The sequence below is a fragment of the Microchirus variegatus genome (assembly GCF_963457635.1).
Source record: "Microchirus variegatus genome assembly, chromosome: 21".
Classification (NCBI taxonomy): Eukaryota; Metazoa; Chordata; class Actinopteri; order Pleuronectiformes; family Soleidae; genus Microchirus; species Microchirus variegatus.
The window spans coordinates 7,487,205-7,502,163 of NC_139822.1; the positions used below are offsets into that span (position 1 = coordinate 7,487,205).

At 40.9% G+C, this 14,959-nt stretch overlaps 1 protein-coding gene across 1 annotated transcript in view; it reads left to right on the plus strand.

The window, feature by feature from the left end:
• Nucleotides 1-3,479: 3,479 nt before the first annotated feature.
• mtcl1 (microtubule crosslinking factor 1) overlaps nucleotides 3,480-14,959 on the plus strand; it is a gene marked incomplete at both ends in the record, with an annotated part of 47,530 nt that continues 36,050 nt past the window's right edge. The window contains 3 exons of the mRNA XM_083908186.1: nucleotides 3,480-4,343; nucleotides 6,907-7,131; nucleotides 8,506-8,664. Of these exons, the coding sequence (XP_083764312.1) occupies nucleotides 3,480-4,343; nucleotides 6,907-7,131; nucleotides 8,506-8,664 (1,248 nt within the window). The remainder of the gene's footprint in view (nucleotides 4,344-6,906; nucleotides 7,132-8,505; nucleotides 8,665-14,959) is intronic.

Genomic DNA, 14,959 nt, shown 5'->3' on the forward strand with positions numbered 1-14,959 from the left:
GCTTTTACTCACACCAAAGGGGTGAGCAGTAGAGCAGTTCTTTGTTGTAAATTTCAGTCTTTCCTCTAGATGGCACTATAAACTACTTACTTCACCTTTAACTGTTCTCTGATCTGCAACACAAGCAATATTATTTTCATCGTTCTATATCATTCAGTGCAATAGCCTTTTTTTTATCAGTTGCATATATATTACATTTCCATTTTTTTGTATAATTGTTATTTGTCTTGTGCCAAATCACAATAAATAAGAGAAACAGGAGGGGGACAGGAAGGAAGGGCACAAACTAGAGAGAGGAATAATAAGATTAATGAGAGGTAATACAATCATATTCATTCATTCCCTGAGTGTGAGAGAGTGCTGTGCACCACAGAATTTTCCCAGGAGTCTAGGTCTATAGCAGCATATCTAAGAGATGCTTCAGCTCCAAAGCTTTATCAAAAAGGAAGGTTTGAATCCAACTTTAAACATATATGGACCCTCTTTAAAAAAAATTAAAAAACACGTACTGAAGAGGTTACAGTTTGCCAAAGAACTGTTCAACTGGCCTAAAGAGAAATGGAGAAACATTCTGTGGACTGCTGAAAGTAAGATTGTTTGCAATGGCCATTGACAGTTTGTCAGACGAGCCAAAACACTGAATTCAAGCCACAGTACACTGTGAAGACAGTGAAGCATCATGATATGGGGATGTTTCTCTTACTATTTATCACATACCAGGGATCATGGATCACTTTGCACATATCAAAATACTTGAAGCGGTCAAGTTGCCTTAGGCTGAACAGGAAATGCCATTGAAATGGGTGTTTCAACAAGACAACAACCACAAACACACCAGTAAGCTAGCAGCATCTTGGTTCCAGACCAACAAAATTAAAGTTATGGGGTGGCCAGCCCAATCCCCAGACCTGAAAAAAGCAAGAAATGCATGGGTTGGAATACCTGTTCACGGGTGCAAGAAGTTGGTGGACTCCATGCACCACAGATGTGAAGCAGTTCTCAGAAACAGTTGTTACACAGTTATCTATTCTAAATATTAGTTTAGTTGATTCACAGGGATGCTAAATCCTAAAGATACAGTCAATATTTGAGTTTGTAAAGAAAATGCAGACACTGTTATACAGCCCAATATTATTATTTGTTATAACTATTATTAGTTATTACTATATATATATATTTTAACCTCTTTATATTATGTTTTAACTTCTTTGGAGAAAATGTTAAAACATTAGGCTTTTTCTGCATTACTCTTCCGTACAGCATCTCTGTATGAGCCATATTCATTTTATATTATTTTATGTAATTCTACTCCATGCCAGTAGGGGGCTGTATGTACTGTGTGGCTCATTGACCCCCAGTGAAATCCGGACACAGGTGTTGTTGATTAGGCTAGCAAACAGTTTTCGACTGTACCTGATGTACTTTTGCTTTAATGTGGTGCTATATTCGGTTTGTTATTTTGGGTACATGTGTTATGAGTTAACGTTTTTTGCCGCTGAATGGTAAATAAATGAAGGAAAATAAACCTGAGTGATAATTGTAAAACACAACTGAACTTTCTCCTCCGTTATGTTCGAGGTCTGGAACTTAAATCCTCCGTATCAGCAACCAGTACTGGACTTTGTTTAGGACTTAGTACGTAGTACAATTTGGGTCGAAAACTGTACAGGGCCAGCGGAACTCCAGCATCATAACACCGGGACACCATTCATCAAAGCCGGCCAACGCTCGATTGGGGTATGTGTTAAATCAGCGCTCATATTGTGAAATGGCCACGGTCATTTGTGTGCACACATTCGCGTAAATTCAATGCAATGGTGTTGTGGCCAATTTGGATCTGTGTGCTTGTGTGAGTGAATGTGGGTGTGTCACGGGTGAGGCACTGGTTGTTATGGGTTACTTGCACACCTGTGAGCATGGGTTGGGTAATTAGTCACACAAAAGTTAGATAGGGGAGACACAGCTGAGGAAGGTGGAGGGAATTAGGATCAGGAAAGCCACACAGTTTTTCAACCGTGTCTGTGTGTGTGCAGCAGTTGAATTGTTTTGTGTCACAGTATTAGTATTTTTAGTCTTTTATACACAAGCCTGGTTTTACGTCTTGTGGGACCCAGCTTTTGTAATTGACTTTAAACGATTTGTAAATCATAATTTAAGTAGTTATCACGATAGTGTATGTTGAAGCTTATTTCCCCCGCTAGGGTGGTTTTAATTCTTTATTTGATTGTATAAACACAGCCTGACCTCCTCGAGCTTTTATTTTGGTACATCCGGTTGCCGGCAGTGTGAATTTGCATATTAGCTAAATATTTAGTTGCAAACGAAACATTTATATTTAACATTTAGAGTTAGATTTAGCATTTAGATTTAACAATTATATTTAACATTTATATTTAATATGTAACATTTAGATTTTGATTTTTTTTATTCAGATTAAACATTGAAATTATATTTTCACAGGAGAAGTAAATATCACTAAATTCACAAATATTGCTGTAAATCTGGTCAAAACTAACATTAAAAACACACTTTCTGTAAATCATATAAACTTTATTTCACTTCTCAAATATCACTGTATTTGTCTCCAATATGAAATTTCTTATCCAAACAACCAATGATTTATAAAGGAAAATCATGAACATTTACAGGGGTGCCAAACTGTTGCATACCACTGCGTATATAGATACAGCAGATGGCGACGGTCTGATCTTCAACTCCATAATACAACCAAATAATTTAAGCTCAGTATTATTTAGATATCTAAACAAGATTTATTTAATGTGTTTAAAAAATTTTCTTTTTTTTCTCTACACATTAAACATGTCATCAATGGCCCTGTTCACAGTGGGCCCCAGCAGCCGCTGGTCTCTGCCATGAGACAGTGTTCATTAACCAATAGTGCGTGCATGCCGCACTGTATGTGTCATGCGCACCAGAGCGTGTCAGACCTGCTGGTCCCAGGAAAAAACGAGGGGTGTGCTCATATCATCCATGGCTCATATGCTTGCTTGGTTTATTGTGCATGCGCACTGGGCGAAATCACGGCCGCGTAGTGAAGTACCACACACACACACGCGCACGCACGCACGCACACGCAGCACAGAGACTGCAGATTTTACATGTTACGTCGGAAGGAGTCGGTGGGAGACACGGGGCGGAAACAGGCCGGTGAAGGAGGAGAGAGATGGAGAGACCCGGCGTGAAGAAGAGACAGCAGGAAGCTGATGTGACTCTGGTCTTTACAGTTTAAGGTTTTTTTTAAGCCGGGTGTGCAGATGCAACCTGTCTGTCATTTGTTTATGACAGCGTTTCATCAGAGATCGACAACCTGGTGAATGCAGACAGGATGGAGTAAACACTTGGCAGCGCAGGATGCGCATCCCCAGCAGACCTGGCTGTCTCTCATGTCGAACATTTCCCACGGCGCTCTTGTGGATTGATCGCTCCCTTCGTCGCCTTCCTACTGCTGTTGGAGTATAATGGAGAGCTCTAAGGGCTCCGGCATCAGCGACACCAAACCGCAGAACCACCAGTTGGAGAAGAAGCGGTTGAACCGAGCGCCTTCCCCGGCCAGACCTTTCCTCAAGGATGTGCACTCCCGCTCCTCAAAACCTCCTGCCATCCTCCCGAAATCCCCCAAACTCAAGCAGCAGCAGCCGCCGCAGCAGTCTGTCTCAGTGAACCGCAGCTCCAGACGCACCACGGCGACCAGAGAGAAACTAGCCGCCGTGAAAAGTACCATCAAGCCAGCTGTTGCGAAAAACACCTTAAAGGTGCACCAGCATGGAGGAGCAGCAGAGCCCAAAACTGCGGTGTCCAAACCAGACAGCAGCGCATGCAGCAGCCCGATCCTCATTAAAAGCAAGAAGGGGAAACTAGTCCCTCCAGGCCCTCCTCCTCCTCACACCCATGGATCCCCTATCCGGGTACCGACCGGAGCGCCTCTCGGCCGCGTCAGCCACACCGACAGCGGCTCGGACCTGTCGGACTGTCCCTCTGAGCCACTGTCGGATGAGAACAGGCTCGCGGCGGCTGCTAGTAGCGACGCCGAGTCCGGAACAGGCTCCAGTGACAGGGATCAGCAAGGAGCTGATGATCCGCATCGGCCAGAAGCGACAGGAGCGTCCGCTTCTCCTCCTCCTCCTCCCGCTGCTGCTGATCCGTTGTGCCCAGCAGAACCTGCAAGGATCATGTCTCAGGCTCAACCCGCTCCTGCAGAGAACCACAAGCAGGACAAACCCGCAACAAGCGCCCAATTCAAACTGCCAGGCACAAGGGATGTGACCGAGGAGGACCTGCTGAGGGAGATGGAAGATCTGAGATCTGAAAACGACTACCTCAAGGTACAGTGATGCCGTGTCAGCAAATAAAAACAAGAGACAAAACTGATATATTCACATTTGCATCATGTGGGAGCAGCCGGTTGTCAGAAGGTTCAAAGGGTTCACCTCAGTGTCCATGAGCAACATCCACCTGCTCACTGATGTAAAATCACCCTGAATACATCCACATGATCTAAACTCCCACATAGAACAGGGCTGAAAAATTAGTGGAAAATTATGATTTCATTAGAAATGTTGGAATATGACTTGAAACTACATGTCATTGGATTGGAAATGATCACTTGTCTTCCTTATGGGGACAAAAACAGTTCATGTATTTAGATGTAGATGGTGTTTAGCTTCAGTTATTTGGTTCCATTTTGGACTTGAAGATTGCTAATTTAGTGCACATAGGCACATTTGTTTTAAGTTTTAAAAACCAAAGGGGGTGAAAGGAAATTGGTTTGGGCTCCATAAAGGTAAATAATATCCATCTGGTCTGTACCGGCCCAACCAGTGCAGACACCATAATAGCACTCCTGGCATAGTGTCACTATACTATCTTGGTCATTTATCTGGAAATCATCTTGTCAGGGACTTCAGGTTTCAAGATTCAAGTTTCCTTTTACTGTCATTCTGTAAAAAAAACATCAACAATTAGAGTATGTGCAAGCTTGTTTTAGACACAGTTTCAAAAACACAGATATCAGGATAAACAGGGTGAAAAAGCAAACAATAATTGTACAAAATAAAGAGAGTTATTGTGGTGAATAAAATACTGACTTCCAAGGACATCTGTTGTATCAGGAACAAAGACCCTGGGTTTATATTTAGAACATTGAAGCAGTGAAGGACTTCACTGATAAATACAAAATAATCAATAATGCAGGAATGCAGGGTGCAAGGCACATTTTAGTCCAGCAACAGCTGTGAATCCAGATGAACTGGATTACTTGACATTTTGCTATTAAGTTATATTTAAGTGTTTTTCCCATTTTCACAGATTTTCAAAAACTACAGCTCTCTGATTTTGTATTTATCATTTGACAGAAAATGTAGATGCAGCCAAATATTCAATCATTTTCAATCATCACTTTCCTTAATGTGAATATTTGCCTCCTCGACTTAATATAATGGAGTAAACTGATTCTCCAGGTAAGCACTGCAAACGGATACATCTCCTGAGGTTACTAAGGAAACCATAGTAGGGTTTCAGTGTTTTTGCACACTCATTTTGAAATGAATGCAATCCAATCTGAGAGATAAGATGCTTAGAGCCTACTAATGTTACATCATCCGCATAAAAAGTACTTGCATTACTAATGAAACTATATGTAATCGTAAGACGGTATTAACATGATTTACAAAGGTATATTCATGGGTATTTTCTACACATGAAGCTCTAAAAACATCTAAACACGTTGTTGTACTGTAGGTAAGACTCCCCAGTGTTTCCTTCAGCATATCATCATATACTGTATGTCCTGGACATTCACTGGTGGGAGACATTACACTTTCTGGTGGCTGACAGTCTGTTAGGGATATGAATCTTTGGGTGGCTCACGATTTGCCGATTCTTAGGGTCACAATTCGATTCATAGGATTCTCGATTCAAACGATTCTCGATTCAAAAATGTATACAATGCATAGTGTGTTAAGGCAAATTATGGCATCAAAACAAAACAGTTTGTATAAGATAATGTGATCACACAAAGGCAAACTTGAGACAAAAGTTAACATTTATTCATTCAAAACAAATTACTTACTTATTGTGCAAAAGAATAACTTGCATAAATAAAAGCTTAGGCTAGCTGCCTTTTTCTCCCAGAAGTTACAAAAATAAACTGTACACAAATAACACAAACTGGTGTTTTGTGGGGTTTTTCAAAATAGAAACTGAATTTGTTTTATTTATTTTTACTTTTTAATCGATTTTGAAGTTTATGAATCGATTCAGAATCGTGGATGATTAGAATCGCGATTCCTACGTGAATCGATTTTTTCCCCCACCCCTATTGCCTGGGTTTATCCAGGCAAGGTTTCATCAATAAAGTCAACAGTGAAATAATAATATATTGAATAGCCACCAGGGGGCGACTCCGCTGGTTGCAAAAAGTCTATGGGAATAGTTTGTTTTCTCTTGGAGGAGCTTTAGACCAGAGATATACAGTACATTGTGGCTCATGTATCATGTGTCCATTTGTCACATTGGTAGATAAAAAAAAACCTCCTCTTCTGAGGCTAACTCCGTCCAATGTCTGGGTTTGATTTTGAAAAAAAAAATAGATTAGACAAGAGGGTGAAGAACGCTTGTTACAGTGATTCAAGCATGGACTAAGAAAGCCATTGGCAAAATGTGAATAAAGTAGCTGGTGTTTGACAAGATAGGCAGTAGATACACTGGTTTACACCTGGATTGGGGGAATAGTTACAATAGTTATACAGCAGCACTCCCATGAACAGCCAGTTTATTTGTTGAAAGTCCTTACATCAGATCTACTTCTAACAGATGTGACCTCCTCTAGTGTCACCAAGGTTTTTAAGTTATTTATGCTGGACCCTGTTTCTGTCATATCTCTCCCAGGATGAAGTGGACGAGCTGCGAGCAGAGATGGAGGAGGTGCGCGACAACTACCTGGAGGAGGAGGTCTACCAGCTGCAGGAGCTGCGGAGGGAGCTGGACCGATCCAACAAGAACTGTCGCATCCTTCAGTACCGCCTACGGAAGGCTGAGCAGAAGAGTCTGCGTGTTGCACAGACGGGACACGTGGATGGAGAGCTGCTCCGTAGTCTGGAGCAGGATCTGAAAGTCAGTGAGACTGTACAACATGTGTATGCTTTATCAAGACGATTGTGTCTTTGCATTTGGTATAGAATGGTACATATTTAGGGCCCTGACGGGTCAAGGGGCTGGGGTACCGCTGAGAAAACTGACCCCATCACTTTCAGTGTACTCCCAGTACAAACTTCTGCTGAAGTCCTTTAGAAGAAAATGGCTCCTTGCAAAACAAAAACTAATAAAAACAGAGGTGACAAATTATGAAATCAATAGATTTTATGAGAAAATATTTCAACTATGGTGACGAAAAAGAAAAACACATGCCCTCTACAACTACGCTCAGAGCTTTGTCTTAATTTTTCTCATCCTGAGCTTTTGAAATGGCTTATTTTGCCAGATCAATAGTCCAAACCCTAAAGATACTGAGTTTATGATCGCTCATCATGATTGATCTAACTAGTCAGCTTTTCTATCAACTCAACATTGGATATCTGTCGTTTTGGTGATTCTGTGTTTTTTTAGAGCTGAAACGATTAATCGATGAAACGATTAATCGATGAATCGATCAATAATCGATTACTAAATTAATGGCCAACTTTTTTTATAATCGATAATCGGTTTAAAGCTTTTTTCATTATTAAAACAAGATTTCTGATTGTTTTAGCTTCTTAAATGTGAATATTTTCTTTGTTTCTATGCTCCATAAACAAAGAAATGATTTAAACTGAATCATTTTGGTTTGTGTACAAAACAAGACATTCGAGAAAATCATAATTTCCAGCTTTGACAAACGATGATCAAGGTTCTTTAACATTTTATGACATTTTATGGACCAAACGATTAATCGATTAATCGAGAAAATAATCGAAAGATTAATCGATTACGAAAATAATTGTTAGTTGCAGCTCTAGTGTTTTTACCTCCAACAGTGAGGCTGTGTTCAGTTTGTCCTTCGGTTAGCAACTTCCCGTCTACAGTTTTCAACAGCTCATTCTGAATTTTTTGTGATGGATAGGTGCTCACCCAAGTATTCATCCATCCATCTTCTACTGCTTTATCCTCCACATGAGGGTCGCAGGGACAAACCATCCACTCTCACTCTTACACCTATGGTCAATTTAGTGTTTCCATTAAATTTTGGTAAGAATCTACCCACTGATGATGTCACATAAACTATTCCATTTTCAAGAAAATAAGAAGTTCTATACATATCCAAAAAGTCGTCTGGTGCCAGGCTTGGTAGATGTCTGCACTCAATGAATGCTCTTGTTTTAACATGTTTACATGATAAGTCATTGTATCACATGCACATTTATGTGTTGGTGTGCATATTTGAGCCCACATATAAATGTGATATTGTTTTGCGTTATATAGATAAATATGAGTGTTTCTTGTGGATCTCAGGTGGCCAAAGATGTGTCGGTGCGTTTGCACAACGAGCTGGAGAGTGTGGAGGACAAACGCAGCCGAGCTGAGGATGAGAACGAGCTGCTCAGGCAAAAGATCATCGAGGTTGATATTTCCAAACAGGCACTGCACAATGAGCTCGAGAGGACAAGAGAGGTAAGGAAGCTTGTTGTTTACGGCAATGTTTCAGCTCACTCGCACACATTTGCTTTCGTGTATTTATTTCTGAGGACACTCACAAGACAAGCTCATGCAAAGAATCACAGGCAACTGCTCATTTTTAGGAAGACTGAATGTGCTCCTCGATGGAGGGTGTCCAATTAAACCAATCAATGGGGAGCGCAGAGGTCCTCATGTTTCAGCCATAACAGATTCAGGACCCTTGGAGTTTTTCATCTCGGCTAGTGGGAAGGATTACTTGAATTTAAACGATACTTATTTGTACACGCGTGTGAAATTTACCAATGCTGATTGCACAAACATCTCTAATGGTGCGGATGTGGGCTTCATAAATTATCCAGGATGCGGTCTTTTATCACAAGTGGACATAATGCTGGGAGACCGGCTTATAACCCAATCTTCAAACACATATCCATACAGGGGGATAATAGAGTGTTTACTTAATTATTCAAAAGACACACTGGACACCCAGGAGCTAATTTCACCGATACATGCTGATTTGTTTTTTCAAGAGAAACTGCTCTTGAACGGGGTGGATATTTCCCTAAAATTTATGAGATCAAGAGATGACTTTTCACTGATGAGTGGTCCTAATACCCAATTCTGTGTTAAGATTGTGTCAGCCAGTGTATTTGTAAAAAGAAAAGGTCTCCATTGCGCCGGCTGTCACACTGGCACACAGCAGAGCTTTACAACACACAAATGCTAAATATGCTATTGACGGAGTAGCTTTTTCTATTCTGGGTGGAACGAGTGTGCAATCAAGAAAGTCTCTAAATTAGTCAAATACCAACGTTTCTAGTCATAGGATTTGTGGAGAAAGGGGGATATACAGGAAACTATGGGCGTAACCCCTTTAATTTTGATCACTATGACGCAGAGTTTATGTTGTATAGGCATACGGGTCAAGCTGTGTGCATGTCAGAAGTGTGTCACGATATATTGTGCATGCCTCGTGCAACACCTCAACATCGTTGAAACAGTAGTGGCTAATTTCTGCCTGAAAATGAAATGTTTTTTTCGCAGACTTTGTCATACCATTTCATAAAGGTGAAACGGGGGGCAACGGCAGCCTCAGCACCAATAGCAACAGCAGCAGCATCAGTAACAGCAGTAGCATTATCAGACGTGTGCAAATATATATCTGTCTGAGGGATGTTCAACATCATTATTATTATTAGACCTGGCAGCGAAACTGTCAAGATTAGTATTTAGCACTCTAAATCTCTGTTTTAGATTTTCCACCTGTGCCAAAGCTTCAGCTGCCCCCATCATTGATGCTGAAATTTGTGAGGTTAAATGATCTGAAGAGATCTCCAGTCTTGGTATTTTTTTAGGCTGTGACATGTTTGTAGTAGCACTCCTTACAAGAAAAACACTGTGGTATTAAACGCTCCCCTCGTGTGCTATTTTCTCCACTGCAGCACCTCGATACCCCACTGCAGTGACCACATCTTTGGAATACATTTCCACATGTTTTGAAATTTCAGCTAATGTCACCTGTGTTTGCTTCATCCGGTGTTTGTAAGACGCTCTCAATCCTCATACAAGTGGATATTGTAGGCACCTCGCTAATGTGTAGAATTGGTTCTGGTGGTGGGGGAGGCAAATTGAGTGAATCCCCATGTGCTAATATGGGATACACACTACTCTGATCACACACAAGACCCCCCAGCGTATCACGTTGAAGCAGGTTACCATGTATCGGCGCCGGCGTTAGGTTTCTCGGCTGCTTGTCTGGAGCCTGTATCCAGGGGCGACGGCTGTGGCTGCTGTATCTCGGCCTCGATCTCTGTGAGGAACTTTGGTTGGAAGCTTGTCCTCTTCAGTTCCCTCATAGGTCCAGTCTCTTTAAGCCATTTCGAACGATATGGGCTGTTCTTCATCTTCGCACCTGGTGGTACAAATAAAAGATAGGCTAACTATAATTATCTTATCTTATAATTATATATATAAAATACCATGCAAAAACACAATACATTTTTGAATAATATATACATACTATTAATCCTTTGGATCATCTTCTTTTTTAAGAACCCATTAAGTCCCGCAAGGGGAAATTTAATTCTGCAGTGAGTTAGTGAACACACACAGCACACAGTGAGGTGAAGAACATGCTAACCCAGCGCAGTGAGCTGCCATGCCAGTGAGCGGCGCTCGGGGAGCAGTGAGGGGGTTAGGTGCCTTGCCCCCTTATGCCGTCCTCATTAATCACATTACTAAGGTATAACAATCTGATTAAATAAGATTATTAACGCGTGTCACTATTATACTGAAGCCAACACTTCAGACGCCTTAACCTGTGCATGTGTGACTGAAATAGCCTAAACTGTCACATCGGTCTCTCTTGATAATACTTGCAGCTGTTAAACTCAAGACGAGTGTGCACACAGACGTCTGCTGCGTTCGCAGGTGTCACGGCATGAATGACCCCTCGCTATTTGATTTCCAACACTACACAGTGCGTGTCTGTACGCTCATGTAGAATTGTACTTAACAGTCACGCGTGGTCTTCACGTCACGTTTTTGAGGCGTAGTGCGTAGGCGTATGTGCAACGACGCTTGCAGCGTCTGCGTGACACGTGTGTGACCGCTCGTGTGTCCATTGAAAGCGAATGGAATTTACACGCGCACGTTAGAGGTCTGATGTCATTGCGTAGGCGCTGTACACGCGTTTTTAGTATAGTGTGCTGGCATAAAATGCCCCTGACAACGCATGCATGCACACGCATCCTGTCTGTAACCTGGTCGCGAAAAGGGACCAATTTAAAAACATTAATGTCACCAAGGCTAACTCTGGTGTAGTGACCAGAGTTAGCCTTGGGCTAATTTACATCGGCAGTCCACGATGAGAAAACCTATACATAGTTTCAAATGTTGCTCATCATCATAATACACACACACGCCCTAAAGGAGGGGCATCCCCGCCTTACTCCTCCCCTAGTGCATGCGCACTTTTTTAATTTTTTTTTTATTTATGCATAATTAATTAGGTATATATTAATTAGATATATTCGCCCCCTACTGACATCAGTTCATCATTACCTCTGATAGCGGTGCAGTAAAGTCTAGCCACAGGTGAGATGCAGAGCAGTTCTGCTTCTTAAGTTCAGCCGCTTAGACTAATCAGTTTTGCTGACAGCAGGTAACATGCCATCTGGCAACAAAGAGAAAGTAGGTCAATACCTGACCAGTCATTGAGGGGATGATTTTCCTTTGGCAACTGACTGACATCAGTCATCGGTGTCTTCGTTCATGCTGGCTCTGTTCCTCTTCATCCAAACAGGTCCTCCACTCTCTCTACATTCAAACTATTGTCAAATGAGTACACATAAGTCTACCAACTCCACACAGCTCTCAGTGGTTTGTTGTGGTAGAAAATAGTAGAAAATAGTCATGTTGGTCCAAGACCATTCAGTGATTTGAAGACCAAGAGTAAGATTTTGAAATATATCCTTTGACGCATGGGAAGCCAGTGTAGTGATCTAATCTGAGTGTATGTGATAATACATTTTGAATTCAATATCAGCTGATACTGTTCCGATAATATCGTGCATCCTTACTTTTAACTGTTTAAAGTGGAATTACAAGAGTGTTGTCAAACATCCTTAAACCATATATAATCTGTCCTCTGCTGTGCTTTGACTTTTTTTTTTTTTTTTTTTAATAACAGCGATAAACATCGTGACTGAGGAGAGACGAGAGGAACAAGCTTAATGATGAAAATGTCGTTCAACTGGATTGTTAAGTTGTTCCTTTCCCTCTCTGCTCTATTTACACCTTGTGAACTGTAACCAAGGTGCAGTGTCACGCAGTGAAAGGCATCAAATCCTCCAGGACTTGTTTTGTTTCCCCCGATTTAAGTACAGCCGTCTTCTTTTATTTATTTATTTTTCTTACCTCTTTCCAGACCACGCCCCCCACTGCTCCAGCCACTCTCCCTCAACGTAGATATGATATCCATATATTACTTTAAAGTGCATGCATCTCGCTCCTGTGCCTGTTCTCTGCTGTCAGAGGCTACACAGTGTGACTCTGATGGCAGAGATTGGCACCCGTGCAAGGATTAATCCCACATGATGGCCTGCTATAAAACCAGCTGGTGTGTTTTTGTACACAGTCAAGGGGGGAGAGAGGAGGACAATCAGTCTGTGGAACAACCAGCTCTTTATTATCCAGACCTGATATCAAACAGTTTAGGATAGCTAATTAATACAAATTTATTTTCTTAAGGCGGATTTCCACTGGACACGTTACAGTGTTGCAAATAGCTTCCATTCTAATCAATGTGATCATTTCCACCGGACACGCTGCGGAATCTCTCACCAGTGTCCCAGAAGCGGCTGACCGCACCAAAGTGCAATAGATAGGTAGCAGTTCTATTTTTGCCGTTGCCGCTGCTGAACCACACCAAGCTCAACAGAGCAGATCGCACCAGACAGGAAGTGTGACACAGAATCAAAATAAAACATTTCCGCCCCCCCTTGCAAAATAAAACACAATACCAGGTCATATAGCCTGTCACAACTTACATCAACATTACGTCGTGACCGGTGCTACCAGGTCAACAGTCAATTAATCATAGCGTCTCGGAGAGTCATGATGTACAACGAGAGACTGATTGTTGAAGTGGAGAAACACAAAATCATTTATGACACCAGATCAACAGTTCTTCCATGTCGGAGAATGAAAGAAGCTGTTGTTGTTGTTTCCTTTATACACACAGTCTATCGCGGGATCTTGCGAACTCGCGTCCGTTCAGGATTATCGCGCGATCTTCAGTGACTAGACGCTGGCTGCTCCCAAGGCACCGCGCCGCCGGCCGTAACGTGCCCGGTGCGCGCCACAGTAACATGGGATAGGTTAATCTTCAACTATAGCATATAATCCTTCGTGCTCAGTGTCTCCGTCCTCAGTGAGCATCAGATATATCATATTTCAGCAATTTCAGCAATGTGGCCTAAAAGATTTTTACAATAATAAAACGAAGTGAAATAGGTGAGTTTCTAAACATTACAGTGATATAGTAAATTGTTAATAAATTAAATTCATTTTATGCATAGTAAAAACCAACAACAAAACAAAACATGCAGTGAGTGCATACTTATTTTAAGAAAACAGGGTTGCGATGAAATAGCTGACGATTAGACATTTGAAATAATCCAAATTATTTTTATCATTCGGTCATTTGTAGGATTTCTAGCACAGAACTAGAATAAATGATCAGTTTTTTATGGATGTAGATTTCTAATGAGGAGATTTGTTGTTTCTTTGTCCTGTGGCTGCAACATATTTTTGCTTTGAGAATAAACACCAAATTATAATGTGTATATGTGTATACATATACATGTGTATATATGTATGTATATATACATATACATTTATGTGTATATATGTATTATATATACATATACATGTATGTGTATGTATATGTATGTATGTGTATATATATGTATATGTATATATATTTGTGTATATGTATATATATTTGTATATGTATATATATTTGTGTATATGTGCATATATAAATGTAAAAGGGTTAGGGTTAGTTTTACAAAAGTAATTAAAAACAATAAAAACAATAAAATTGTGCAAAATAAAATAAGATAGAATCAGATAAAAGATAAGAAGATAAAAAGTGTCACCATACTACTCGGTATTAAAAGCCATCCTAAATAAATAGGTTTTTATATATAAAAGCATGATCTAGCGCTGTTGTTTTGGCTCACATCTTTTGCATTTTTCACGCATGTTAAAAACCAGCACGATCTGTAGGGAGTGTCTCCAGTGTGTCAGTACTACAGAGATTGGAGATGGGGGAATGCCTGCATTATTGACAACTCGCATCAAAGCTGAGTGAACATCGTTCTCCTTATGTCACAGCAGCCTCCTTGTACTCCTCTCACTCCTCCACATGATGTTGGCTTTGAAAGAATCTCCTCATCCTCTTCCTCTCACTTCTTCATCATTCTCTCCTCTGCTGTAATTCCCTGTTGGAAGATGGAAGGAATTGCATTGACCTAGTTAATATCTTGTAGCTGCAGTAATGAAAAGCAGACCAGTTGTGAGCAGTAGTAGTCGTACGGGGACTCTCACTGCTGTAAATTGAAATGTGCTAGACACCGCACATAATTGCATTTTAAGTAAAATCCATCAGGTATTTGACTTAATAAAGCTGATGTATTTCAAGCCTTTAAACAAGATAGTTCTTCTGTTTGAAGTGAAATGCACTCGTTGTAGAAGATAAGAAGTGGAGGGCTGGGGAGGCGGA